The sequence below is a fragment of the Melanerpes formicivorus genome, unplaced genomic scaffold (genome assembly GCF_026170545.1).
Source record: "Melanerpes formicivorus ecotype bairdi unplaced genomic scaffold, bMelFor1.0.p_v2 SCAF_93, whole genome shotgun sequence".
In the NCBI taxonomy this organism is placed as follows: domain Eukaryota; kingdom Metazoa; phylum Chordata; class Aves; order Piciformes; family Picidae; genus Melanerpes; species Melanerpes formicivorus.
Window position 1 is genome coordinate 2,026,800 of NW_027142445.1, and position 26,439 is coordinate 2,053,238.

Here is a 26,439-nt window from a genome sequence, read left to right on the forward strand (position 1 = left end):
TGAGGGCTCCTCCTTGGGCCTTCAGGCACAGGCTGCAGGGCCCAGAGCACTCTGCCCAGCGCTGCCAGGCAGGGCCCTGCGCCCTCACCTCCAAGCGGATCTTCTTCTCCACGCTCAGAGGCTTGCTGGCCCTGAAGCACAGCTGCACGGCCAGCTCCGAGCGGGGCCCGACCGTGCCCTGGCTCTGCGACACCCAGAAGCTCTGGCCCAGGCTCTCCAGCCCGCTGAGCCTCCAGGCCACCGGCAGGGGGCAGTTGTTCCGCAGCAGCAGCATCCTGCTCTGCTCCCTGCAGAGACACCAAGGCTCCGTGCCAGCTGCTGGGGGGCACAGCGGCAGCCCTGCCGCCGGCAGCAGCCCTCCCCGCGGCGCTGAAACCAGCCTTCGGGCTCGGCTCTTTGCCACAAGCCCCAGAGGCCAGGCCCTGGGGCAGAGCCGGCCGGCAGAAGGGGATGCCACGGGAGGCAGAGCCAGAGCAGCTCCTCCGCTCCCTCTGCACCAGCAGGGGAGATGCAAATGCAGCGGGGCAGCAGCGCTGGGGGCTGCCCTGGCACCTCCAAGGCAGCAAGGAAGGCTGAGCAAGAGGCTGGCAAGTGCTGGCAGCCAGAGGGCTGCTGGCCAGGCTCCCATCTCAGCAGCCACACGGCAAGGGGAGGGGAAGGCAAGTTGCAGCAGAGCCACCCCCGGCACAGTGCCCCTGGCCTGACTGACCTGTGCAGAAGCACCCTGGCGAAATGCAGCTGCCTGGGGCTGACCTCCAGCTTCACCTGCACCCCCTGGCAGCACAGCTGGAAGACCACTGGCTCTGGGTTGTCCTTGATGCGGCAGATGAGGCTGTCCTCCACCAGGCCAACTGCAGTGGGGTAGGCCCAGACGCTCAGCTCCTGGCCCCAGCCCCGCAAAGAGAAACACAGAAGAGCCTCCAGTGAGCAGGAGGAACGGCTCCTGGCCTCTGCTGCTGCTGCCACCTGCCTGGCCCCTACCTGCTTCTCATAAGGCTGCAGCTTCATGCTGGCAGGCTCCAAGAGGAAGGTGCCCCTGCTGCCACCCCGCTCCCAGGAGAAGTGCACCTCTGCCTCCCAGGGGCTGACGTTGCGGATGGAGAGCTGCTCGCGGTTGCCAGCCTGCAGCACAGCCTTGGACCTGGCCACAGAAGGGGCAAAGGCTGCAGGGCAGCTCCAACAAGCAGCCTCAGAGAAAGCCTCACCTCCAGGGGCACTTTGCATGCTGCCTGCCTTCATTCCCAGCTTCCCTCAGTGCCCAGCCCACACTTGCTGCCTCCATCCCAGAGCTGTGCACAGGCCACCTCCAGAGGCCTTCTGCACACCAGGACCCCAAAGGTGCCTGCACAAAGAGCAGCACAGCAGGCACCTGGATTCCTCCCCTCCTCTGCTGGCTTGCCTTCCCTGCAGGCTTCCCAGAAAGGCTGGGACAGGAGGTTTGAAAGAGCTCAGCTCCTCTCTTCCACAGCAGCCAGCAGACTGCCTTGGCCCAGCTCCTGGCTGAGCCTGAGGCTGAGGGGGGGATTCCCAAGAGGAGTCCCAGCGTTAACAAATGCCTCTTGGCTCGGGGCTGGGACAGAGTGTGGAGAGAAAAGGGCAAAAAGGGCAATTCCTCAGCCTGGCCAAATCCTCTCCTGGCTTTTAAACACTTGGAAGTGCACTTCCCTGGGGGGTCCAAATGCCACCAGCTCTCCAGAGCCCCCCTGCAGACAAAACTTCATTCCTAACCCTGAAAGCAGGGAAAGAGGGAAGTGAAGAGCAGGAAGATGGCAGCAGCTCCAGGGACAAGACTCTGAGGCCAGACTTGATCCAGCAGTGAGGATCAGGGAAGTGGAAAGCCCATTTCTCCTGCTCTGCAGGTGTCTGTGTCCCCTGCTGACAGCTCCAACCATCCTGGCTTGCTGACACTGCAGAGTCATGGAGGCTTTACAAACCATCAGCAGAGAAAGCCTTCCCTTCAGGCTGCCCACAGAGCTCCCAGCACTTGAAAGAACACCACAAAGCTGCTGAAGCTGAGATGGGGGCTGACAAGTGACCCCCAGCTGCCTTCAGGCTGCAGGCAGCACGTGGCTCTGGCCACCAAGGCAGCCCCCAGGCAGGAAGAGCAGCTCCAGCCCTCCCCAGCTCCTCCAAGCCTCCTGTGCCTGCTAGGTGCCCAAGTGGCCAGAGCTGTGCTCCTCCAAAGCCACCAAAGCCCCAGCTCTCTGCCTGGGCCTGCCCTGAATCGTGCCCCTGGGTGCACAAGGTGCTGCAGATCCCTTCTCAACCCCCCCTGCATGCAAGCAGCACGGCTGGGCTGGGCAGCACCTACCGCTCCCTGGCCTTGCCACACAGCAGCGGCCCGAAGTGGAACACCCTGGTGCCCAGCACATACTCCTTGCAGAGGATGGCCTCAGCTGCCTTGCTCTGCCTGCAGCGAGGAAACACCTCCCTGGGCACAGGGAGTGAGGAGCTGTGAGATGCTCTGAGCACAACACCTGCTCCCAGAGCCCCCACTCTGAGCGCTGGCCGAGGCAGCAGCAGCGCTGCCCAGCTCCAAGCACAGCAAGAGCTGCTGGGGGGCTGAGGGGCTGAGGGGCAGAGTCTCAGCTCTGAGCTCAGGGGCAGCAGAGCGGGATGGCCCCAGGGGCCAGCCTTACCGTGGCTCCTGGCTGATGGTGGGGTACAGGCAGCTGCCCCTGCAGTGCAGCTGGTAGGGGCGCTTGGTGCCCAGCAGCTCAAAGTGCAGCCTCTGCTCAAAGCTGCCCAGCAGCGCCGAGCTGAAGTGGACCTGCAGCACCACCTGGCCCTGGGCAGGCACTACCCAGCGGTAGCTGCTGCTCCTGGCAGGGAAAGAGGAACCTTCAGGCACTGCTGAGGAACAAAGGAGAGCAGGAGGAGCTGGGCACTTGCTGGGGGGGAGCTGGGCTCAGCAGCCTCCTTGGCAAGCTGGCCCTGAAGCAGAGGGATCCCTCCTCCCCCACGGCTCACCTGGCACAGCTCTCTGGGGCTGGCACAGTGCCCGTGGGCCTTCGGCCCTCCTCAGAGGGATGGATGGAGGCTACCGTGGCTGACCTGCGCAGAGCTCTCCTGCCATCCCCAGAGCTCCGCTTCCTCCTCACAGCTTCCTGGCTGCTGGAGGCTCTTGCCCCCCTCCAGTGGCCTCTGCCTGGGGCTCCCTGCTCCTCTGAGAACTTCAGCCCAAAGGGAGAGAGCAAAGGGAAATGTGCCCTGAGAGCCAGCCCTGCAGGGGGGGCTCAGCAGAGCACAGGGGCAGCACCCCCTCAGGGGAGGCTCTCTCCCTCCCAGACTTGCCCTGTGCTCAGGGCAGAGAGCAGAGCTCTGTCTCTTCTGGACAGCCAGAAGGGATGGCTGCAGGCCTGGGGCCCTGGCACCTCTTCACTGCCCTTCCACTCTGAGCCTTTGCCACCCCCCTTGCCCCCATCCAGCCCTGGCACCTTCACTGTGCGCACAGAAGCAGCCTCCTCTTCTGGCCCTGGGGCACCTTGTGGCAGGAGGACAAAGTGCTGCTCGGCCTCTGCCACAGGCAGCTCTCTCTTGGCTGGGTAGTGAGCCACAGAGTAGAAAGCAGTGGGGGGCAGGGGGGGCCCTGAGGGACCCAGGCCCAGCTCATCCAGGACCTACGGCAGAAGAGCAAACCTCGGTCATGCTCCCGGCACCTCCATCCTCACCCCTCCTGAAAGACACTCAGCTGTTGGCCAGCTCTGATGGAGGGAGGTGGAGCACAGCCCCAGCCCCAGCCCAGGCTGCTGGGCAGGCTCCAGAGCAGGGCCAGGGCCCACAGGGGGCACCTGCAGAGGAATCTCTGCTCTGAGTGGCTCAGCTGAAGGAAGCAGTGCCCTGGAGCTGGCCTGGCACCACCTTGCTCTCCAGAGCGGGAGAGCAGCTGGCAGGCAGGAGGCCTGCACAGAGAGCACTCCCTGGCTGCCCCCAGCCAAGCCACAAGGCTGCTGTGGGGCAGCAGCAGCAGCCTGGGCAAGGCTCTGTGCCCTTGGCACCCGCTGGGACACAAGGCCCCAGGGCCCCCCCGGGGCAGGCTCCGGCGCTGAGCCTCGCGGGGCTCTACCTGCTCCGGCCTTGGCAGCCTCCTGCTCTCCAGGATGGTGCTCAGCACATCTGCACAGCTCAGCACCTCGATGTCTAGGCAGGGCACCCCGACTGCCTGGCCGCCGCCTGCCCCTGCTGCACCTTCCCCTTCCAGCTGGGCCAGCTTGCGCTCCCCCAGCCTCTTCTGGAGCTCCTTTCTAGACTTCTGCCTCCTGAGGCGGGGGGAAGGCTGCTGCTGGCCTGCTGGCTGCAGCACCCCTGGCTCTGCAGGGACACCCTGCACCCTGTCCCAGCAGGACAAGAGATGAGCCACATGCTGCCGTGACGCCTCGTAGCTCTGGAACCGCAGGGCCAAGCTCTGCTCGCTCTGCTCCCCTGAGCAGCTGTCTGCCAGGCCCAGCTTGCTCTGCTGCTCTTCTTCTTCCCTGCCAGGGGCAGCAGAGGCTGAGCACTCCTGGGCAGAGCCCTTCTCGGTCCTCCTCTTGGGGATGCTCTGCTGCCTGCCGGGGGCCTCCTTGCTGCTGCCGCTCGATGTCTTTGTGCTCTGGGCAGGAGGAGCAGGAGAAAGCCATCAGCATTTCCAAGCTGCAGGACACTGAAGATCTTGGCAAGATCAGCCCAAGCCTCACCCCAGACCTGTGCTAGGTGCTCTACAAATCCCAGGCCAGAAGGCAGCTGGCACCCACTGGAGCTCCACTGAAACCCAAGGCCTCGGCGCCAGACCCACGAGGAGGCAGCAACCGAGGAGCTGCTCCAAGCCCAGCAGGGAACTCCAGAGCCCTCCTTCCTCCTGGGCAGGCCCTGGGGCTCCTTTCTGGGCTGCTCAGCACCCCTGACTCTTTGGCAAGAGACACCTGGGCCCTGCTGCTGGCCCTGCTGCTCTCTCCTGCCAGACAGGCAGGAGCAGACCTCACTTCCCAGAGGGGACCTGGCTCAGGGCTGCAGGGCACAGGCAGGGCAGGGAGAAACGCTGGAGCAAAGCCATCCAGGCCTTCCCAGGGCATGCCTGCAGTTGTGTGGAGCCAGGACTCAGAGGCAGCCTGATCCCAGAAGAGCAGCTCAGCCACAGGGCCGTGGCAAAGCCCCCAGGGAAGCAGCAGCAGCAGCAGCAGGCAGCAGCTGCTGTCTCCCAGCACAGCCCCAAGCAGGAGCAGGCTGCCCAGCAGGGCCTGGGGCTGCTGGGCTCTCAGCAGTGCTGCAGCTCAGCAGCAAGGTGCCCAGGGCTCTTGCTCACACAGCCACCCACCTGCCTGACCAGGCTTCTCTTCCCTCTGCCTTTGCCCTGCTGCTCCAGCTCCTCTGCCTCCTTGCAGCGCTGCTGCTGCTCCTGCTGCTCTCTAGCCAGCTGCAGCCTGCAGCGAGGCAAAGGGAAAAGAGCTCTTGAGAGTCACCCCCACAGCCCTGGGCTTCCTCAGCCCTTCTCCCTGGGCACAGCCTGCTCCTTCCAGAGCACAGTCACAGCACCCAGAGGCTGCAGGAGCTCCCCTCCTGCAAAACAGGAGTCCTGCTGGAGCCCAGCTGTGACCCAGGCAAACCTCTGCTCTCTGGCCTCACACAGCTGTGCCTCACACAGCCCCACAGCACATCCCCCCTGCTTGGGGGAGGGAGGGCTGAAGGGGATGGCAACCGAGGCCACGAACTCAGAGAGCCTCCGAAGGGCGAGGGCAAGGCAAGCCCAGAGCCCAGCTGCCTGCAGCAGGCTCTGAGCCCGAGGCCTCGGCACCAGCAGGAGCAGGAGATGTTCTCAGCCCCCAGCAGGAAGCTCTCTCCTCTGCCGGCAGCCAGGCAGGGGGAAGGCACCACCCCTGTGCCGCTCGGCATCGCCACTTTGGGGCTCTCCTCCGGAACCCCCCCGAGCTCAGCCCAGCTCCCCAGAGCAGGGACACCTCTCCGGGAGCCTGTGCTGGGCAGCTCCCCACAGAAGGCTTCCAGACCTCTGCTTCCTCTGCCGCTGGAGCTGCCGGATCCTGCTCTCCAGCTGAGCTTGCTGCTGCTGCGGGAGGGCAGCAAACTCCTCCTCCCCCAGCTCCCAGAGCAGGGCTTCCTCCCTCCTGGCTGCAGCTTCCTGCTCCCGGCCTGCAGCAGGGGTCAGAGGAGAGAGCATCAGCAGAGCTGTGCTGGGGGAGCCGAGAGGAGCCCCAGCCCAGCCCCCTGCCGGCAGCTAGCAGGGAGCTCCCAGCCCTGCTCCCAGCTCCAGAGCCCCAAGCTAGCGCCAGGCTGGCAGCTCCTCTGCCTTGCTGGGCTCAGGCCCCAGCGTGGGGCACAGCTGGCTGCTGCTCAGACACTCAGCCCCAGCAGCCTGCACTTGGGCCCCAGCTGCAGTGCTGCAGCCTGAGAGAAGTCTCCCAGCCTCAGCCCTGCTGTGCTGGCAGCAGGAAGGAGGCTGAAGGCTTCCTACAAACACCTCTCCCCAGCTGTGCTGTGAGCCAGCTCCACCTGGGCAGGGCTGAGGGCTGAGGGGAGAAGCCTTGGGAGGCAGGGAGATGAGGAGCCTCACCTGCCCGCTCCTCTGCAGCTGCCTGCCTGGCTTGCCAAGAGCCATAGTCCTGCAGCAGGTTGACAAAGTAGATGTGGGGTCGGTTTCCCACAGCCTGGAGCAGGCAGAGGAGAGCAGAGAGCGTGCTGCCTGCACAGAGGCTCTGCAGGCCATCAAACACCACTCCCTGGCAGCAGTCCCTCAGCTGTGGAGAAAGGCCAAGACAAAATCAGCTGTGCCCTGCCTGCAGCTCTGGGCCACTGGGTGAAGCCCCTTGGCAGAGGGCAGCAAGCAGCTGTCCCCAGCTCTGAGCTGTCCCCAGGGCCCTGCCAGCTGCTGGCATCTGCAGCTTCCCCCAAGGAGAAGAGAGCAGAATAGAACAGACCAGGCTGGAAGAGACCTTCAAGGTCATCACGTCCAGCCCCTCACCCAACACCACCTAATCAACCAACCCATGGCACCCAGCACCCTATCAAGTCTCCTCCTGAACAGCTCCAGGGATGGGGACTCCACCACCTCCCTGGGCAGCCCATTCCAATGGGCAATCACTCTCTCTGTGTAGAGCTTCTTCCTCACCTCCAGCCTAAACCTCCCCTGGCACAGCCTGAAACTGTGTCCTCTTGTTCTGGGGCTGGGTGCCTGGGAGAAGAGACCAACCCCCACCTGGCTACAACCTCCCTTCAGGGAGTTGCAGAGAGCAAGAAGGTCTCCCCTGAGCCTCCTCTTCTCCAGGCTAAGCAACCCCAGCTCCCTCAGCCTCTCCTCACAGGGCTGTGCTCCAGACCCCTCCCCAGCTTTCTTGCCCTTCTCTGGACACCTTCCAGCAAGTCAACCTCCTTCCTAACCTGAGGAGCCCAGAACTGGACACAGGACTCAAGGTGTGGCCTAACCAGTGCAGGGTACAGGGGCAGAATGACCTCCCTGCTCCTGCTGGCCACACTCTGCCTGATGCAGGCCAGGATGCCCTTGGCCCTCTTGGCCTCCTGGGCACACTGCAGGTTCATGTTCAGCCTACCATCAACCAGCACCCCCAGGTCCCTCTCTGCCTGGCTGCTCTCAGCCACTCTGACCCCAGCCTGTAGCACTGCCTGGGGTTGCTGTGGCCACTGTGCAGCACCTGGCACTTGGATGTGTTCAATCTCCTGCCCTTGGACTCTGCCCATCTGCCCAGCCTGTCCAGGTCCCTCTGCAGAGCCTCTCTGCCCTCCAGCAGATCAACTCCTGCCCCCAGCTGGGTGTCATCCCCAAATGTACTGAGCCCAGGAGCCCTCCAACAGCAGGACTCCTCCTCCTCTCCCAGCCCTCCTGCGCTGCCTGGCCCTCTCCAGCAGGAAGCTCTCCTTCCCCCCCTGGCCACGCACCTGCAGCCTCTCGGAGAGGATGGCCACCAGCAGCTCCTGGGGCAGCACACAGCTCCCCAGGCCCAGCTCTGCCACGCCGCTGCCCCTGGGGCTGAGCCGCAGCTGTGCCGGAGGCGCCGAGACCAGAGGAGAGCCAGAGGAGCCCTGGGGGTTGAACAGCAGCACACTGAACATCCCCAGAGCAGAAAGCCCCCTGGGAACCCCCTGAGCCATCCCAGCTGCTGGCCTTGGAGCTCTCACCAGCAAGAAACTCCAAGGCAAGCGTGGGCCAGAGGCTGCAGGGGACAAGCCTGCAGAGCACAGCCCTTGAGCAGCAGCCCCCAGCGCTGGCAGCAGCCCACAGCACAGGAAGGACAAGCAGGAGCTCAGGCCCAGGCAGCGTGGGGCCAGGAAGGGTCCTGCTGGGCCAGCCTGACCTTCAGCTGCCCAGGGCAGTGCTGCAGTCCCCACCCCTGAGGCACTGCAAAGCCACAGAGATGGGGTGCTGCGGGACAGGGTGCAGTGCTGAGCTGGCAGTGCTGGCTCAGCAGCTGCATTTGATCCTCCTTCAGCCCTGCCCCAGGCAACACAGCTCCCAAAGGGAAGGGAAAGGGCCCTGGCATCAGCCAGCGCAGGCCAGGCCTCACCTGGGAGCCTGAGGACTCTGCTGCAAGCTGTCTCTCCACAGACATCTTCCTCTTGCCTGCCCCAGCTCTGGCCTGGCCTGGTGAGCTGAGGGAGTGCTGGCTGCCTCTGTCCCCAGAGCTGGGCTGGCTCAGGCTGCGGCTGAGCCTGGCCTTGGAGTAGCGTCGCCACCCCGGGGAGCCTGCAGAGGGCACAGAGGACTCAGGGGGCTGCTGTGGGGAGCAGCCAGGCACCTTCCAGAGCAGTGGGCACCCTGGCAGGGACAGTGCATTTGCAAGGCAGAGAGCTCTGGATGCACTGCCCAACCTCTGCTGCCCATCTCCATGGAGCTAAGAGCTCCACGGGAGACAACCCCAGCAGGGAGCCAGAGCCTTCTTCCTGCCAGCAGCTTGCAGGCCAGGCAGCTTCCCAGCTGAGCACTGCAAAAGCAGCCCAAGCAGAGCCCAGCTGATGGCCACAAGGGCCAGGCTGGAGCTAGCAGGCAAGAGAACAGCTCCCAGGAAGATGCTGGAAGATTGCTCCCCCAGCCCGAGCAAAGGAAGCTGTGCAGAGGAGGCAGAGTGCCCCTGCCCGAGCCCTCGGGCTGCAGCCTGAGTGCCCAGAGAGGCTCTCGGGAAGGGCTCTGCCCCGCTCCGTGCCGCAGCCCTGCTCCCCAAGCCCCCCGGGGCCGTGCCACTGCTCTGGAGCCGGCAGAGGCGCAGCCCCGGGGGCTCCCGCAGCGCCGCTCCGGGCCCAGCCTGGCTCCTTACGGCCATCCTGTGGCTGCTGCGGGCTCTGCTGGCTGCCGGCGCTGCACAGCTCCCGGGCTCGCCGCCCTGCCGCGCTGCTCCCGGCCGCCACGGCCTCGCTCACCACAGCGTCCAGGGACAGGCAGGCGGCGCCGTAGTGCTTGGCCAGGGCGGCCGCTGCCGACGTCTTGCCTGCAGAGAGAGGGAGGCTGCTTGGGGACCCCTGCGGCCGCAGGGCTTGCCGGGGACAGGCTCTGCCAGGCCCCCACGCAGCTGAGGGCTGCAGCCCACCTCAAGCCTGCGCCCAGGCTGCCGCTTCCAGCCCTGTGCCAGCACCGCTCGGACCCTGCCCTGCCCTGGGCTGCTTGCCCTTGCCTCGGGCAGCAGCTGGGCACAGCTCGGGGCTGGGGAGCGCTCCGCAAGGCAACGTGGAGCACGGCAGCCACCGTGGGGCCATGCGGCCACGGGGACAGGCTCACCCTCCTGGGGGGAACGAGAGCCCAGCTGCCTGGGCACAGGAGGAGCCACAGCCCTGGCAGCAGCTGCTGAGGGCCTGGGGCCAGCCCGGCAGAGCCGTGCCTCACCTCCCGGCACCTCAGCCGCTCAAGCCAGCGCCATGGGCCGCCAGGACACATCTCCCCTGCTTCCCCCCTCCTCACAGCCCAGGCTGCAGCTCAGCTACCTGCCAGGGGTGCCCCATGGACGATGACCACGATGCCCCTGCCCTGTGGGGCTGCAGCTCCTTCGGCAGACGCAGCGCTGCCCAGGGCCAGGACCCTATGGACTGGGCTGGCCTGCGGCTCTTCTGAGGCCTCCCTGCTGCCAGTGGTGCTTTGCTGATGCTCTGCTGTGCACACACAGGTACAAGAGTCAGCCTCCTGCCCTCCTCTCATCCTCCTCATCCTCACCAGCCCCTCGGCTCCCGGCAGAGGAGACTCTGTTCAAGCCAATGGCACACCCATGGGCTCGCCCTGCCCTTCCTCTCAAGCCTGTGCAGATCAGGCTCTGCCCTGGATGCTGCTCCAGGTGCCCACAAGTGGATGGGCTGGCAGAAGGAGGAGAGCAGAGCATGCAGCAACACCCAACAGGACTGAAGCCCGGTCTCCTGCCATGAGCTGTCCACATGGCCCTCATGGGAGCGTGGTGCCAAGCTTGCTGAGCAAGAAGGGCAAAGCCAGAAAGGAGCATCTGAGACAGTCCCAAGGCAGAGGCTCCATCTGGGGCTCCTCCAGGAGCTGGGTGCTTGAGGAATGGCACTGCAGCAGATGTGGCTGGGCTCTGAGTTCCCCAGAACAGCCCTCAGGAGGTCACCCAGAGCCTCCTCAGCTTGCAGTGCCAGAGAGGACAGCAGCGGTGCTGCCCTGCCTAGCACAGCTTCCCCATCAGCCTGATCCCAGCAGCTGCTGGGGCAAAGCTGAGGCTCATTTGGCAAAGCTGAGGCAAATTGCCCAGGCCTTTCCCTTGGCCCTGGTCCCCCCCTGCCAGGAGCCATCCTCATTGCTTCCCCAGGCAGGGCAGATAGGAGCTGGCTTTGGTTGCACTGCTGGCTGTGCCAAGCCACAGTTTCACCAGGGCCTTGCTCCACCCAGCTGGGGCATGAGGACTGCTGGAGCCCCAGAGAATGAGGCCCTGGAGAGCTGGGGGCTGGGCTCCCTGCTGAGCCCCCACTCAGGACAGCCGAGAGCAAAGCCTCACCCTCGTCCTGGGCTGTGGGCTGCTCAGGCTTGGCCTTGGCCTGCTGATCCTGCAGCCTTTTCTGGCCCCGAGACAGCTGCAGCAGCTCTGGAGGCAGCTGCTCCCCCGGGGCACGAGGAGGCAGCAGCAAGGTGCTGCGGCAGTCGAAGCCTTCCAGCGCCCTCAGGATCTGTGCATGGGGAGGAGAAACCACCCCTGGGAGGCACTGCTGGAGCTCCAGCCCGGCCCGGCTCCGGCCCCAGCCACGGCCACAGCCCCGGCCACAGCCACCCCCCCCAGCCCCTTTCCACAGCCACAGCCCCAGGCCCAGCCCCAGCCCCAGCCACAGCCCCAGCCATGGCCACAGCCACAGCCACCCAGCCTGGCCCCAGCCCGGCCCCAGCCACAGCCACCCCCCCAGACCGGCCCTGGCCCCAGCCCCAGCCCCAGCCCCAGCCCCAGCCCCAGCCACAGCCACAGCCTCAGCCACCCCCAGCCCCAGCCCCAACCACCCCCAGCCCGGCCCCAGCCCCAGCCCCAGCCACCCCCCCGGCCCCGGCCAGCTTCCCCCTCTTGCCTTCCTCACAACTGCAGGACCAGCCAAGCCCCTCCACAGCCTGCCAGCAGAAGAGGCTAACTCTGAACCACCACCCCCCCAGGCTGTGCCCTGCCTCCTGTCTCCATCTCCCTGGCACAAGGCTGGGAACACTGCAGTGCCCTGAAGCTGCACAAGGTGGATGTGGGGAGCAGAGCTCCTCTCTTTACCTGCTCCTCAGCAAGGTACTGCAGGTCATACTCCAAGGAGTAGAACTCGATGGGGAAGCTGCAAGGGTTCTTCACCACCACTGTGCCCTGTGCCCCAGGGCTGGATGGCAGCACTGGCCCCAGCTCCAGCACTTCAGGCTGGAACTCCAGCCGTGGCTCCAGCCCACTGCCTGAGACCAGCAGCTGGAGGTGCTGGCTGCTGTGGCAGATGTGGATCTTCAGGTTGCTCCTGTAGAGCTTCTGAAAAGAGAGAAGGGCAGAAAGCTCCTCCAGGAAGTGCCAGGGCCTCAAACTCCCCCTGTGCCCCGAGGCCAGGGCTGGCAGCAGCACCTCTGAGCTGAATGGAGAACAGAAAGCAGGACAAGGAGGGCTGCTTGGAAACTGGAAAAGGCAGAGTCAGGCTCAGGGAAGGGAGACACTTGGCATGCTGAGAGTGCTGAGCCCCTGGCCCAGGTTGCCCCACGGGGGAGATGCCCCCCAGCAGCACAGGGCTTTGCCTTGCATTTTGGAGAGGGAACCTGGAGCAAAGAGCTGCTCAGCCTGAGCCTGCTCAGCATAGCCCAGGGCCCTCTGATCCCCCAGGAGCCAGGTGGGAGAGCTGCTGCTAGCCCAGGCTGGGCTGGGCAGAGGGACTCCCCAAAGGACTGGCCCTGCCAGGAGAGCAGAGCAGGCTGCTGGCTCAGGAGTGCTGCTGCCAGCAGCTGAACCTCTCCCTGCTCTCTGTGCACCTCCAGCTCTCCTCAGCTGCCCTGGAGCAGAGCTCCTTGGAGCCTGCCCCATCAGAGGAGGTCTTTCAGCACTGCCTCTCCCAGCAGCTCCACAAAAGGCTGCTGGCTCTGTGGAGCAAGGGCAGGGGCAGTGCTGGAGCACGGAGCTGTAACCTTTGCCCTCTGCAGGCTGCTGGCAATCTGCCTCTTGTGGGCAGCAGGAGTGCCCAGAGGTGGGGGATGCCCCATCCCTGGCACCACTCCTGGGGCAGTGCAGTGCTCAGCAGAAAGGTCTGCAGGCTTGTGGTGCCCAGGCACAGCCCTGGCAGCGCTGTGGCGGGCAAGGAGCAGCTGAACAAGAGGGGCAGAGGAGCTCTCCCTGGCCAGACAGGAGGGGAGTCCTCTGCTCAGGGCTTGGCTCCCCAAGCCCCCTCTGCAGAGGCTGCAGCAGGGGAAGCTGAGCTTGCAGCAAGCTGCCCGTGGGGGCAGGGCTCAGCTCCTGCTCCCAGCCTGGGCTCTCCTGCCCACACTGCCCTGCCAGACCTCCTGGGGGGGACCCCAGCCCAGCTCACCTCTTCCACGGGGCAAAACCTGACTCGCAGGTTGCACCACTGCCCAGGGGCCAGGACTCCAGCTGAGGGAAGCACCTCAAAGACGCCGGCCTTGGCCTTGGGCTCCTGCAGCAGCTTCCCACGCCTGCTGGCTGCCAAAGGCTTGTCCACCTGAGCACAGAAACCAGGGGCTGAGGTCTCCTTGCTCTGGCAGGACACAGCTGGCTTCCTGCAGTGCTGGCACTCCTGGCCTCAGAGCACCCAGCCCAATCAGATGGGGCCAGCCCTGGCCTAGAACTGGTGGCCAAAGCCAGAGGCAGGAGAGGCAGCAGGGGAGGCTGCTCCTGACGAGAGGAGCAAGGGCTGAAGGTGGCAGAGAAGGGAAGCAGCAGCTGCTCAACAGGCCCAGGGCACCCTCCAAAGCCTCCTCAGCCCAGCTGGAGCCCAAGTGCTGAAGCAGCCAGAGGAGCAGAGGAGGCAAGAGAGAAGCAGGAAAGGCAGCCCAGAAGATGCAAGTGGCAGAGTGTCTGTGCTTTACCTTCTGAGCAGGCTCCTCCCTGCTGAGGAACCACTGACAGGGCACTGGCAGCTGGTTGTAGAGCCGAGTGGTCTCCTCCTGGCACTGCCCACACTGGAGAGGGGAGAAGTCCAGCCTGGCCCTGGAGAGGCAGAGGGAGGGCACAACCCCCCTGGCACGCAGGAGCAGACGAACCGTGGGGCCTCCTGTCACCTGGTGAGGCACAGAGCAGCCAGGTGAGCTCCAGCTGGCCTCTGCTGCTGGCCCCAGCCTGCCCCCGCAGGGGGTGAGGGCAGAGGGAGGGGAGGAGGCACAGGGCACCTGGATGGGCAGCAGCAGGGCCGCCTGGCCCAGCGGCAGGGTGGCACTCTGGGGCTCCAGGCACACGGTGAAGCTCCTGCTCTGGGAGCAGGGCAGCTGCTCCACGCTCTCCAGCTCCACGCTGAAGCCTTCAAGAGATGGACAGGAAGCAGCTGAGGCACAGGGGACAGCAGCTGGGGCACCAGCAGCCTAGGGCCACCTGAGTGTCCTGGCTGGCAGCCCTGGCAAGGACTCTGCCTCTCCAGAGCAGCTGCTGCTGCTCCTTCTCCCCCGGCACCGCTGCAGGCCCAAAGCTTGGCACAGCCAGAGCCCAGGCCCCAAGGGGGGAAAGGAAAAGGTTTCAGCTGAGGAGCTGCAGCAAGGCCAGGGAAGGACACTCAGACCTCTTCAAAGGAGAATTCCCAGCTAAGATTTGCCCATGCCCTGCTGCTGCCTAGAAACAACTGAGGGAGGCCTCTGGGCACCCTGCAGACACAGCAGGGCAGCGCTTGGTGCTGCTGCAGCCTTGCCTCAAGGGCCGCTCCAGAGGCCTGTCTGGATACAGCACAGCCCCTGCCAGGCTGTCTCCTCAGCCAGGGCTGAGCACAAGTGCCACGACCTCAGGAACTTCACACCAAGCAGCTCAGCAGCACCCAGGCTCCAGCTCCTTGCAGCACAAGGCCAGAGAGCACCCAGAGAAGCTCAGCTGCTGCTGCTGGCAGCCAAGAGCAGAAGGTGCTGAGAGGGGAGCAAGGTGAGCAGCCCATCCAGCCCCTGCAGGGCAGAGTTAGGGCAGCCACAGGCAGGCCAGGCCCCTGGGCACTGCTGGCCAGCAGAACTCAGGCTCCAAAGCAGCAGGTCCCCAGCAGGACAAAGCTCCCCAAGAGCTCTCCGTGGCAGTGGCTCAGGCTGAGCTGCCACAGGCAGCTCTTGCAAGGCCACAGGAAGGGTCTCCAGCACTGCCTACCTGTGCCACACAGGAGCTGCCCAGGCACTTGGAAGGACACAGGGAAGTGCCCCAGGCTGGTGACCTTCACGCTGCGCCTGTGGATGCCACCCAGCCCCACGCAGCCAAAGTCCAGGATGTACTCAGGCAGCTCAGCTCTGCAAGGAGGAGGGAGGGCACTCCTGAGCCCACAGCCTGGCCACGTTGCCATGGCATGGGAGGTGCAACTCCAGGGCAACGACTCAGCTCAAGCCCCTGGAGCCCAACACCTGAGCAGCTGGTGCCAAGACTCTGGCCGGTGCCAGGGAAGGCAGGGCCCAGCTTCTAGCAGCTCCCAGGGGCACCTTCAAGCACAGCTGGCTGCCAGTGGGCACTGCCCACAGCTCCTGGGCCACTGCACACAAGTCCACTGCACCTCCACTGCTCTCAGTGCAGCTGCTGAGCCTGGCCTACAGCCCACCCCTGAGACTGCTTCAGGACCTTGTCAGCAGAGTTCTCCCTCCCCCTTCCCCCCAGGAAATCTTCACCACTCTGCACCCAGCTCTGTCCCCAGAGCCCCAGGGGCCGCAGCCACCAACCCCTGTGAGAGCCACAGGAAGGTCCTGTCCAGAGCCATCCCACTGGGAAAACACAGCCAGGATCTGTTCTGCACAGCACCTTCTGCCTGAGCTGGAGCCTGCTGCTCCCACTGCTCAGCATCAAGGAGCAGAGGGAAGGACCAAGCGACCTAGGGGAGCCCTGCAGTCCCACCAGCAGCCAAGGCCCCTGAGGGAGACTTTGCCAACCTGCCCTTCGGGTCAGATGTGGTCTGGTGGCACCAGGAAGCCAGCTCTGAGCTGCCTCTTTCAGGGCTGCCCAGCAGGGATGGTGTCTGGGCTGCCTGGAGGGGCCTCATGGTCTGCACTGGGTCCCCTCAGCTCTAGGCACAGAGCCCAGCATCTGTGGGGAGCTGAGAGCAGCTCCGCAGCTCAGGGAAGCGAGGACACTCAGCTGCTCCCAGGCAGCAGGGCACAGCTCTCAGGAGCAAAGCCTTGCTGCTGGCCACAGCTGCTCCAGGCTCTGCAGAGCCCAGCAGCTCTCAGCAGCAGGGCTGCACTGCTGGCTGTCACCCCCAGAGCACCTGCAGACGGCCAGGGATGTCCTTACTCACTCGAGAAGCCTGCGGCGAGCAGGCAGCCTCAAGGCAGCTTCCTTTGGGGCGCTGCAGGCCACAGCTGCCTGCTGCTCCAGGATGTGCTCCTTGAGCAGGATGTCCTCCAGCTGCACCTGCAGCCCAGTGTCCAGCTGAGGCAAGGAAAGACAGGGACTGCTTAGCCAAGGGCCTTCCCAGGGCATGGGCTCAGCTCCCCAGGAGGCTCCCAGCCTGCTCTTGTTGGGAGGGCTGAGGGAGTCCTCCTGCCCCACTGCCTGGGACACCTCCAGCTCTCTTTGGCAGGACCTTGTCTCCAGAGCTCCCAGCTCCAGCCCCTTCAGCTGCCCAGGCACTGCAATCCAAGCTGATCTGGCCAGACACAGAGGGACAAGCCAGGGACCTGCCAGAGCTCCAGGCATTGGCCTGCCCCCAAGCAGTGCCAAAGCAGCCTGGAGCAAAGGCCTCTTGCCAAGGAGGCCAGGAGGAAGCTGCTGCTGCTGCCTCTTGGAGATGAGCAGCGAGATCACAGTCCCAGGGCTGGCTCAGGCTGCTGCTCTCAAGCTCTGCACACCTGGCAGAGCTTGGCTGGGGGGCAAGAAGCAGCCTAGAGATGGGGCCCCAGCAATTCATCCCCAGGAGCAGGGCCTGCAGGATTCCCCCCAGGCTGCCAGGAAGCTCCTCCAGCTCCAGCAGGGACAACTAGCAGAGCTGGAGAGCTGAGCTGATGATGTCCCAGCTAAGTGGGGCAGGGAGGGCCCACCTGTTAGCAGGGCACCCAGAAGCCTGCTGTGGGCTCCAAGGGGATCCATGGCACAAGGGGGAGAGGCTGGCAGGTGCCACACGGGGCAGCAGCTGTTCTCACCGTGGCGTCCGAGTCATCTGGGGGTGGTTCTGTGGCTGCAGCCTCCCCCAGGACATCTGCTCTCTCTCTCTCCTTGTCCTGGGCCAGCTCCCCTCTCAGCTCCCTGAGAATCTGCTCCCATCTCTTGTTTCCTGAGGGCAGAAACCCCCCCTCAGGTGGCAGCGTGGGCATCTCGGCTGGGCAGCCCCCTCCCCACAGCGCCTCTCCCAGCAACGCTCCTCCAGCAGCTCTGGGCAGTGGGAGCTGCTCCTCCTGCCTGCAGCCCGAGCTTCAGCCCTGCCCAGCTTCCTCCCCCAGAGCAGCAGCTCAGCCCCTGCCAGCTGATGCCCATCCAAGCCTGCCCAAAGCCCTGCCTGCGTCTCGCCCAGCAGCTCGGCAGGGCTGCAGCAGGGAGTCTGCCGGGACACAGCCCCCAGGGACTGCCAGAGACTCAGGAAGCAACCAGTGCTGCTCTGAGAGCCCTGCAGCCTCCAGGCTTGGCTGTGGGAGATGGGGGAAGAGGCAGGGGAGCATCCTGAGGAGCAGCCAGGCAGTGCTTGCCTTGGATGTTCCTGGGCAGGTGCAGGCAGATCCTGGGAAAGCTTCCCTCTCCTCTCAGGCAGATCTCCTCTGGTTGCAGGTGACCCACTTGGAGCTGGAAAGCCTTGCAGAAGAGCCCAGGCACTTCTGGCAGGTAAGAGACTTTCAGCACCTGCTGCTGGCCGGCTTCAAGGCAGCCCTGCAGGGAGAGGAGGGAGGGAATGCAGCAGAAAGGCTTGGCTGGAGTTGAGGCACAGCTGGCCTGGAGGGTCTGAAAGGCCTCTTCCAAGCCCAAGGATCCTGTGATTCCATCCCCCTCAGCAGAGGCAGCTCCCAGCCCTGGCTGCTGCTGGGGGATCTTCCTCTCCTCTTCTCTTTCTCCCCATTTGGTCCCTCCAAGCCCAGCCAGGGCAGTGCAGGCTGGCACAGGCACAGGCACAGTCCCTTGTGCTGCCCCCATCCTCACCGTGCTGGGCACCACCAGGGGCACGCCGGGCAGGGGGCTGCGGGCAGTGGCCGTGCCAGGGCTCAGCACCACGAAGGTGAAGGGCAGCTTCCCACTGTTCTGCAGGGTCACCTCTGCCTCCAGGAGCGAGTCCCACAGCTGCAGAGAGGACAGAGGAGCGGGCAGTTAGAGACAGGCCTGGCACTGGGCATCTCCTGCAGCTGGCACTGGCACAAGAGCCAAGGCAGGCAGCACAGCAGAGCAGCAGGAGAGGAGGGCACTTGGCTCTGCCAGCTTCACCTGGGGACCCCCAGCCACAAGGGAGCTCTGGGCCCTGCACAGGAGCTGAGCTTTGGGGCACCCTGCAGAGGGACAGCACCAAGCATGAGAGCAGAGAGCAGCCAAGTGCCTTGAGGAGGACTTAGCATAGAAGGGGCCAGGCTGGCAGGGAGCTCCAGAGCTCAGCCAGTCCATCCTGCCCCCAGGCAGCAGGGAGCTCCAGAGCTCAGCCAGTCCATCCTGCCCCCAGGCAGCAGGGAGCTCCAGAGCTCAGCCAGTCCATCCTGCCCCCAGGCAGCAGGGAGCTCCAGAGCTCAGCCAGTCCATCCTGCCCCCAGGCAGCAGGGACCTGCAGAGCTCAGCCAGTCCATCCTGCCCCCAGGCAGCAGGGAGCTCCAGAGCTCAGCCAGTCCATCCTGCCCCCAGGCAGCAGGGAGCTCCAGAGCTCAGCCAGTCCATCCTGCCCCCAGGCAGCAGGGAGCTCCAGAGCTCAGCCAGTCCATCCTGCCCCAGGCAGCAGGGAGCTCCAGAGCTCAGCCAGTCCATCCTGCCCCCAGGCAGCAGGGACCTGCAGAGCTCAGCCAGTCCATCCTGCCCCCAGGCAGCAGGGAGCTCCAGAGCTCAGCCAGTCCATCCTGCCCCCAGGCAGCAGGGAGCTCCAGAGCTCAGCCAGTCCATCCTCATCCTGCCCCCAGGCAGCAGGGACCTCCAGAGCTCAGCCAGTCCATCCTGCCCCCAGGCAGCAGGCACCTCCAGAGCTCAGCCAGTCCATCCTGCCCCCAGGCAGCTCCAGAGCTCAGCCAGTCCATCCTGCCCCCAGGCAGCTCCAGAGCTCAGCCAGTCCATCCTGCCCCCAGGCAGCAGGGAGCTCCAGAGCTCAGCCAGTCCATCCTGCCCCCAGGCAGCAGGGACCTCCCCGCTCAGACTTCCCAGCTCGGGTGGGGTGGGGATGGCCATTCCAGAGCAGCTTGGAAGCAGAATGCATCACTCCAAGGTGGTGCTTCCAAGGCCTGGAGCCAGCACAGCAGCTAGCCCTAGGGCTCAGTGGGCAGCCCCCAGCAGAGAGGGCTCCAGACAAGGAGAAGCCTGCGCTACCTGCAGCCCAAAGTCCAGCTCCGTGGTGTCCAGGTGGTAGCTGAGGAGCGAGGCCTCCCCACGCAGCCTGAGCTCGTAGCTGGGGCCTCCCTGCACCCTGCAGAGGGCCCTGGCACAGGCCACAACGTTGGGGTGGCCAAAGAAGCTGAAGGTGACCTGCTGGCTCTGGCCTGGCTGCAGCAGCCCATAGAGTGGCAGCACATCGAACACCTGGGGAGGAGAGGGGGAGAGGCTGAGCAGGGGAGGGGCTGAGTGGGGGGAGAGGCTGAGCAGGGGAGGGGCTGAGTGGGGGGAGAGGCTGAGCAGGGGAGGGGCTGAGCACTTGGATTGGGAAGAACTTAATCAATGCACCACACTAAAGTCATTTGGGAGGGATCCTGGCAGCAAGAAATTCTCTCTGCTGCACAACTTGGCTTTCCAACCTTCCTCACTGGCTGGAGGATCACACCAGGTGCTAAGCTGAGAGGCCTTGCAGCCAGGGGGGCCTCCAGCCCAGCTCCTCTGACTCCTGCTGCTCCTCACTCTCTGATCTGCACTCTGCTGTCTCTCCAGATGCTACAGCAGAAGCCACTGGCAAATGTCCTCTCCAGCACTTGCTTAGTGACAGGGTGAAGAAGATGTGCAGCTTGTGGCCTGCAGGCCAGGGGACATTCCCCTGCCCCTCTCCTCTGTCCTGGGGAGGCTACCTCTGGAGTCCTGGCTCCAGTGCTGGGCTCCCCACTTCCAGGGACAGGGAACTGCTGGAGAGGGTCCAGTGGAGGCTGCAGAGCTGCTGAGGGGCCTGGAGCAGCTCTGTGAGGAGCCCTGGGGCTGAGAGCCTGGAGAAGAGCAGCCCCAGAGGGGAGCTGAGCAATGCTCAGCAAGAGACAAAGGAGCTGTGGGGGGCAAGAGGCTGGGGCCAGGCTCTTGCCAGTGGTGCCTAGGGACAGGCCAAGGGGCAGTGGGCACAAAATGGAGCCCAGGAGGTTGCATGTGAGCAGGAGGAGAAAGTTGTTTGGTGTGAGGGTGCTGGAGGCCTGGAGCAGGCTGCCCAGAGAGGTTGTGGAGTCTCCTGGTGTGGAGAGCTTCCAACCCCCCCTGGGCACTGTGCTGCTGGGCAAGCTGCTGTGGGTGCCCTGCTGGAGCAGGGGCTTGGACTGATGATGCCCAGAGGTCCCTTCCAACCCCTCCATGCTGGGGTGCTGTGAATGCCCCCAGAGCTGCTGCTCAGGGAGTGTTTTGGCTCAGCCCTACACCATGTCCTGCATGGCCTCTCCATGCCCAGCTGCCTGGAGGGATGTGAGGCCACTCTGTGAGCAGTGCTGAGGGCCAGCAGTGGCAGTCCCAGCTGTGGAACTGCTTCTCCCACTGCAAGGCTGGAAGCCAGGCAGCTTCCCACTGACCTCCTCCAATCCCAGCCTGTGGGGCTCTGTCTCCTTCAGCTTCATCAGCTGCCTCATCCCAGCTGGGCTGGGAGCTCCCACAGCACCTTCCAGGGCCCCCTCCTGCTGGGTGGCATCGGACAGCAGCTGCAAAGCAAGCACCAAGGGCTGCAGTGAGCAAGTGGCTGCTCTGGGTGAGAGCACTCTGCTGCAGGCTCCAGCACCTCCTCAAGCCAGGGGCAGCTGAGATGGCAGCTGGGAGCAAATCAAGTCTGGCTATGGCCATGGCATCTGCTGAGTGTGGCTCCAAGGCCAGCCCCAGGTCAGGCCTGGGCTCCATCCTCACCTCCTACACACAAGCTTGCAGGAGCCTGGCAGAGAGCCCAAGGGGGCAGCTGGCAGCCTGGTGCCAGTCCAGCTCTGCTCCCTCCTGCCCAAAGAACATGTTGAGAAGCTCCTGCCTGGACAGCTTAGGTTCTCCAGGACCAAAGCAGGGACACAGCTGCCCCTGAGACTCCCCAGAACAGGCAAAGGAGGACTGAGGGAGGGCTTGGCCCAGCTCTCCAGTTTCAGGTGGTGCTTTGGTTTCATTCCATGCCCTGATGGCTGCTGGAGAGCTGAGGAGCTCCACCAGGTCATTATTCTCCAGACACCCTCCTGAAGAAGGCAGCTGAGATGTTTTCCTGCCCTGCAGCAGCTGGCAGCTTGTCTTTAACCTCAGAGGTGCCAGCTTGCAAAGGGAGCCTTGGCTCTGGCCTTCTGAGCCCTGTTTCTGAGAGAGGCTTCTGGGCTTGCTCCTCCAGCTCCAGAGGCTCTGCTGCTTCAGGAAGCTCAGAAGTGCTTTGTGCTGGGGCCTGGCCACCAGCAGGCTCTGCAGGAACGCTGCTGGGACAGCCTTGGGCCTAAGCAGAGCTACATCTCCCTGGCAGACAAAGCACTGGGCAGGGCTGAGTCTCCCCTTGGGTCAGGTCCCTTCCTGAGCCCTGACAGCTCTGGGGCTGTCTCTGCCATCCCAGCCCTTGGCTAAGGCCAGGATGTGCCAATGGCTGGGGCTGAGCAGGTGGCCCCTGGGGATCGGTGCTGGGCTTGGCACAGAAGGAAGCTCAAAGCCTTCCCAGCAGCATGCAGGTAAAAGCCTCATTTGACACTGGGAAACAACCCAGCCCAAACTCTCCAGAGGCCAGGAGGAGCTGAGGGAGGCCTCCCCCAGCCAGACTGTCCTGTTTGTCCCTCCCCAGCAGCCCTGTGTCCAGCTGCTGGCCCTGCTGCCCTTCCTGCTCTCAGGTGGCCGCGGGGCCATGAGAAGGGAGGTTGGCAGCAGCAGGGCTCTGGGGGCAAGCTGGGAGGTGTCCCAGGAAAGCTACCTCTGCTTCCAGGCAGTCCTGGGCATCTGCTGGCTCCTGGGCAGGGTCCCCCACTGCCCCCAGGGCTTGGGCTGGCTCCTCCACACCCCCATGGCCGGAGCTGCTCCCTGCAGAGGCCGAGCGCTGCCCGCAGGCTCTCTCCTCCTGCGCTGCTGGGGCCGGGAGGCTGCACCTGGAACAGAAGCTCCCTGTGAGCAGGGACTGCAGGGGCAGGCAGGGGAGACTGCCCCAGCAGCTCCTGGCTGGCCACTGCTGCTCTGAGCTCAGCACTGGCTCTGGCCCAGCAGCTCCAGCCCAGGATGGAGCAGGGCCAGGCTCTGGGCTGCCCAGCTTGGCACAGGGGCAGTGCAGGCACCTGGCTGCTGGCAGACAGGGCAGAGGCCAGGGCTGGGGGCCAGGAAGGGCACCAGGAAGGGCAACCAGACACACACTGTGCAAAAAGGGAGACTGAGAAGCAAAGGGGCAGAGCCCAGCAGAGACCTTCTGGTGGCCTTGCAGCACTCCCAGTGCCCTACAAGGAAGCTGGGGACAGCCTTGGGAGCAGGGCTTGGTGTGCCAGGCCCAGGGTGGGGGGAGGCTTGAACTCAGAGATTCAGAGCAGACACAAGGCAGACATTTGGGATGCTGAGGAGAGGGAGACACTGGCCCAGGGTGCCTGAGGAGGGGGGAGATGCCCCATCCCTGGCACCACTCCAGGTCAGGGGAAGGTGGAAGGAAAAGAAGCTACCAGCCAGGTTGCAGCCAGGAAGCGATGGAGCCCTCAGCCTCTGTCCTGTCCCTGCAGCAGCCCCAGGAGCTGAGGCTTTGTCTCTAAAGAGACAAGGTGAGAGCAGGGGCTGAGGGCCCTGGGGCTGTGCAGCCTGCAGAAGAGCAAGCCCAGAAGGGATCTTCTGAGTGCTGGGCAAGAGCTCAAGGGCAGGGGGCAAGAGGATGCCTGTGGTTTGGCAGCAGCAGAGCAGCTGTGCTTGGGGGGACAGAGGAGTGGCCTCTGCTTGCCTGAAGGTGGAGGCTCTTGGAGCAGGGGCTGGGTGCCAGGCAGGCTTCACCTCTGAGCAGCCAATCCAGCCCCCACACAGCCAAAGTTTCTCCTCCTGCTCAGATGGAAGCCCCAGGGGGCAGCAGGCTCCGTGCCCTGGCACTGGGCACCGGGCACTGGCCCCAGCCTCCTGTCCCCATCCTTCAGCTCCTGCTGAGCATTGCTCAGCTGCCCTCTGGGGCTGCTCTTCTCCAGGCTCAACAGCCCCAGGGCTCTCAGCCTGTGCTCCTCCCAGAGCTGCTCCAGGCCCCTCAGCAGCTTTGCAGCCTCCCTGGGACTCTCTCCAGGAGGTCCCTGGCTCTCCCGAGCTGGGGAGCCAGCACTGGACAGCGTCCTGGGGGCAGTTCCTGTGTCGGTTCTTAGGACTGGAATGAGAAGAGGTGGGGCTGGCAGGGCAGGCAGAGAGCTCCCAGTTTGTATCTGCTTGTCCCAGGGCCCAAGCAGGGCTTTGGAGCTCCAGAGACAAAGCAGGACTGGGGGGCATGGGCTCCAGGAGAAGTGCTGCCAGTGTCTCAGAGGCTGCCTTGCAGAACAGTGTCTGCTGCCCAGCATCACAGTGCTGCAGGACTCCTGTGCCCTGAGCAGCCAGCCTGAGCTCAGCTGGAGGGCTTGTTCCTGTTCCCACCAGGGCAAGGGGAAAGCAATTGGTCAGAGCCCAGGGAAAGCACCTTGGTCTCTGCAAAGCACAAGCAGGACAGCAGGAAGGAGAAGAGCTGCAAGGAGAGGGCAGAGGTGGCCATACCTCAGCTGGCTGCCCTGGCTGTCTGGCAGCAGCTGCCAGCAGTAGGAGACAGGCAGCTGGCTGCAGTTGCTCATCTCCAGGCTCTGCACAGCTCCAGTGCCATTGAGGATGCAGCCAAAGTCCACAGCCATGCTCTGGAAGTGCAGGTTGGGGCAGCAGACTTCTCCCCGCAGCAGGACCTGCTCCTGGTGAGGGTGCTCCAGGAACTGGATCCTCAGAGCCTGCTCCACTTGCCAGGAGTGCAAACCCTCTTCATGAGCAGGGTTAAAGCTGATGCAGAGCTGAAGCTCCTGCCCTGCCTCCAGCTTCATGGGCTGCAAGGAGAGGAAGAGCATCCAGCAGCCGTGGGATGCCGTCCCCAGGGCTCAGGGCATGAACCATGGCAGTGCCCAAGTGTGGCTCCAGCAGGCCCTGCCTGTGCCAGCCCCACCCCACTGCTGGCCCAGCCCCCCTCAGGCTGCAGCAGAGGCACCAAAGCCCCCCCAGAGCAGCACCCTGGCACCAAGGCTGTTTGCCCTGCTCCTCCCAGCACTGCAGCCTGGCCCTGGCAGGGCTGGCACCGGCAGGGCACAGGAGTGGTGCCCATGCCCACATCACCACCTGTCTGGCAGAGCCTGTGCCCAGCCCCTGCCACTGACACAGGGGGCAGGCAGGGGCTGGAGGAGCATCCTCAGCCCTCTCAGAGGCAGGGCTGCCCTTGAAGGGAGCAAGCTGCTCCTGAGGAGCAGACAGAGAGCTGAGGCTGGCTGCTGGGATGGCTTCCAGGAGGCAGCTTGACTTGCTGGCTTGCCCAGAAGGGGCTGGAGCCCTTCCCTGCATCTCTTAGAGCCAGGACTCTGAGAGGAAGCTGCAGCAAGGAGCCAAGCAAGCCACAGGGCAAGAGGAAAGGGCCTCAAGTCGCACCAGGGGAGCTTCACTTTGGCCATGAGGAACAAGTTCTTCCTCAAAGGCTGTCAAGGCCTGGCCCAGGCTGCCCAGGGCAGTGGTGGAGTCCCCATCCCAGGGCAGAGTCCTGGGGATCTGAGGGCCATGCTTTAGTGGTGAGCTGGCAGTGAGGAGTTCCCAGTTGGCCTTCTTGAGCTGAAAGGTCTCTTCCCACCCAAAGCATCCCATGGCTCTCTTCCCCATTCAGAGGCTATCTTCTTCCCTCCAGCAGCTCATTTCCAACCTGATTTAGCTCAGGCCAGCCCTCTGCTGACTCCACAGAAGCCAAGTCTCTCCTGGAGGCCCTCCCAAGAGCAGCACAGCAGCACAGCCCTCCCTCTTCCCACTCCAGCAGCAGCAAGGCCCAGGGCTGCTCACCTGAGCATCTGCAGGCAGGGGCTGCTGCTCCACGTCGCAGATGGAGAAGGGCTGCCCTAAGGCCAGGACCATGCTGAGTGGCAGGGGGCAGATGTTCTTCAGAGACAGAGGCTGGGCCAGGGGAGTTAGGACATCCCCTGCTTGCTGCAGCCACAGGAGAGAAGCATCAAGCAACCTCAAGTGCCCAGGCACCTCCTTCCCCTTCTGATGCCTTTCCAAGCCTTCAGCCCCCACAGCTCAGCACAGCTCCTCTGGACTCTTTGGGTTTGTTTCTGCCCTTCTGGAAGGGCTTTCTCTAAGCACAGCACAGCTGCTGCTGGCTGCAAACCACAGCACTGCCCAGGGGCCAGGGGCACAGCCTCATGGGCCAGGCAGGGAAGGGGACCCCGAGAGGAGGCAGCTGCTGCCAAAAGATCAAGCCCAGAGTGTGAGCCCAGAGCATCTGACTCCAGTGCTGTGTCCTCTCTTGGGGACAGCAGCACAAGAGGAGTTCCAGTCACCTAGCTTGCACCCCTTGCAACCTTTCCAGCTCCAGGAGCCTCCTCAAAGCAGGGCTGCTGGGCAGGAGGCAGGGGAGGGCCTGCAGCAGCCTAAGGTTGGCTTTGACCAGGCACAGCCAGCCAGCACCCTCCAGGCACCTGCTGCCCCTGCTACAGTGACAAGATGCTGAGGGGCATCTGCCTGAGGAGCAAAGGCTGAGAGGCCTGGGGCTGCTGAGCCTGGAGAAGAGCAGCCCCAGAGGGCAGCTGAGCAATGCTCAGCAGGAGCCAAAGGGACCAGGGGGTGGGGCCAGACTCTTCTCAGTGGTGCTACACCAAGGAGGGCAGAGTCGAGCTGCTGAGGCTGTTCCCAGCCCCAGGGGAGCCAGGAAGGACCTCAGTGCTAATGGCCAAAGCTTGGTCCTGCTGCAGTCATCAGCCAAAGCCCTGGGGACTGGGAGCAGCTCTTTCCCCTCCTGCTTGCAAGCCCAGCACAGGCAGCCCACAGCTTCCAGCCAGCAGCCAGGGCTTCAGTGCCAGGATGCCAGCCAGAGGCTCACCTTCTCCACGTGGAAAGAGATTGCTGTGGAGGACATCTGCAGGGCAGGAGCAACGAACTGGCAGCTGAGCTCCACCTGCAGGATCTGTCTCCTCCTGGCCTCGCCGCCCACCGCGGCCTGGCACAGCAGCTGCTCCCTCACCGCCTGCAGGGAGAAGCCACAGGGCACAGGGGGGCTGCCAGCAGGGGGCCAGGAGACAGCCTGCAGCTGCCAGCCACGGCCCTGCCACTGCCCTCAAGTCACACTCACTGCTCCCTCTTTGCCCCTGCCCTCCACAGCCTCTGCTGCAGCCCAGTTCTGCTGAGCTCCAGAGGCCATCCTGCTGCAGCCAACAGCCACACAAAGCTCTGGGCAGGTCTGTGCTGCCTGGGACAAGCCCTGCCCCAAAGGATTCTGCCCTGGCTGTGCACAGCGCTGCAGAAAGCTGGAGGAGCTGCTGGAATGGAACTGGAGCTAGCCTCAAGCTGTGCCAGGGGAGGGTCAGGCTGGCTGGTAGGAAGAAGTTCTTCCCAGAGAGAGAATTGGCCTCTGGAATGTGCTGCCCGGGGAGGTGGTGGAGTCACCGCC

General features: G+C 64.5%; 1 protein-coding gene across 1 annotated transcript in view; it reads right to left on the reverse strand.

Moving 5' to 3' along the window:
• The window catches only part of LOC137455231 (hydrocephalus-inducing protein homolog), a 60,991-nt gene that overhangs the window by 12,713 nt on the left and 21,839 nt on the right, over nucleotides 1-26,439 (reverse strand). The window contains exons 17-45 of the mRNA XM_068165852.1: nucleotides 25,873-26,016; nucleotides 24,834-24,977; nucleotides 23,621-23,845; nucleotides 20,411-20,536; nucleotides 19,029-19,238; nucleotides 17,676-17,813; nucleotides 17,231-17,408; nucleotides 16,691-16,821; nucleotides 15,847-15,980; nucleotides 14,718-14,854; nucleotides 13,772-13,899; nucleotides 13,472-13,663; nucleotides 12,955-13,104; nucleotides 11,676-11,915; nucleotides 11,046-11,100; nucleotides 9,258-9,428; nucleotides 8,511-8,689; nucleotides 7,885-8,028; nucleotides 6,545-6,728; nucleotides 5,982-6,123; nucleotides 5,294-5,399; nucleotides 4,067-4,591; nucleotides 3,438-3,620; nucleotides 2,971-3,173; nucleotides 2,640-2,822; nucleotides 2,312-2,431; nucleotides 982-1,141; nucleotides 710-882; nucleotides 89-287 (exon numbers count right to left, since the gene is read on the reverse strand). Coding sequence (XP_068021953.1) covers nucleotides 89-287; nucleotides 710-882; nucleotides 982-1,141; nucleotides 2,312-2,431; nucleotides 2,640-2,822; nucleotides 2,971-3,173; nucleotides 3,438-3,620; nucleotides 4,067-4,591; nucleotides 5,294-5,399; nucleotides 5,982-6,123; nucleotides 6,545-6,728; nucleotides 7,885-8,028; nucleotides 8,511-8,689; nucleotides 9,258-9,428; nucleotides 11,046-11,100; nucleotides 11,676-11,915; nucleotides 12,955-13,104; nucleotides 13,472-13,663; nucleotides 13,772-13,899; nucleotides 14,718-14,854; nucleotides 15,847-15,980; nucleotides 16,691-16,821; nucleotides 17,231-17,408; nucleotides 17,676-17,813; nucleotides 19,029-19,238; nucleotides 20,411-20,536; nucleotides 23,621-23,845; nucleotides 24,834-24,977; nucleotides 25,873-26,016 — 5,004 coding nt within the window. The remainder of the gene's footprint in view (nucleotides 1-88; nucleotides 288-709; nucleotides 883-981; nucleotides 1,142-2,311; nucleotides 2,432-2,639; nucleotides 2,823-2,970; nucleotides 3,174-3,437; nucleotides 3,621-4,066; nucleotides 4,592-5,293; nucleotides 5,400-5,981; nucleotides 6,124-6,544; nucleotides 6,729-7,884; nucleotides 8,029-8,510; nucleotides 8,690-9,257; nucleotides 9,429-11,045; nucleotides 11,101-11,675; nucleotides 11,916-12,954; nucleotides 13,105-13,471; nucleotides 13,664-13,771; nucleotides 13,900-14,717; nucleotides 14,855-15,846; nucleotides 15,981-16,690; nucleotides 16,822-17,230; nucleotides 17,409-17,675; nucleotides 17,814-19,028; nucleotides 19,239-20,410; nucleotides 20,537-23,620; nucleotides 23,846-24,833; nucleotides 24,978-25,872; nucleotides 26,017-26,439) is intronic.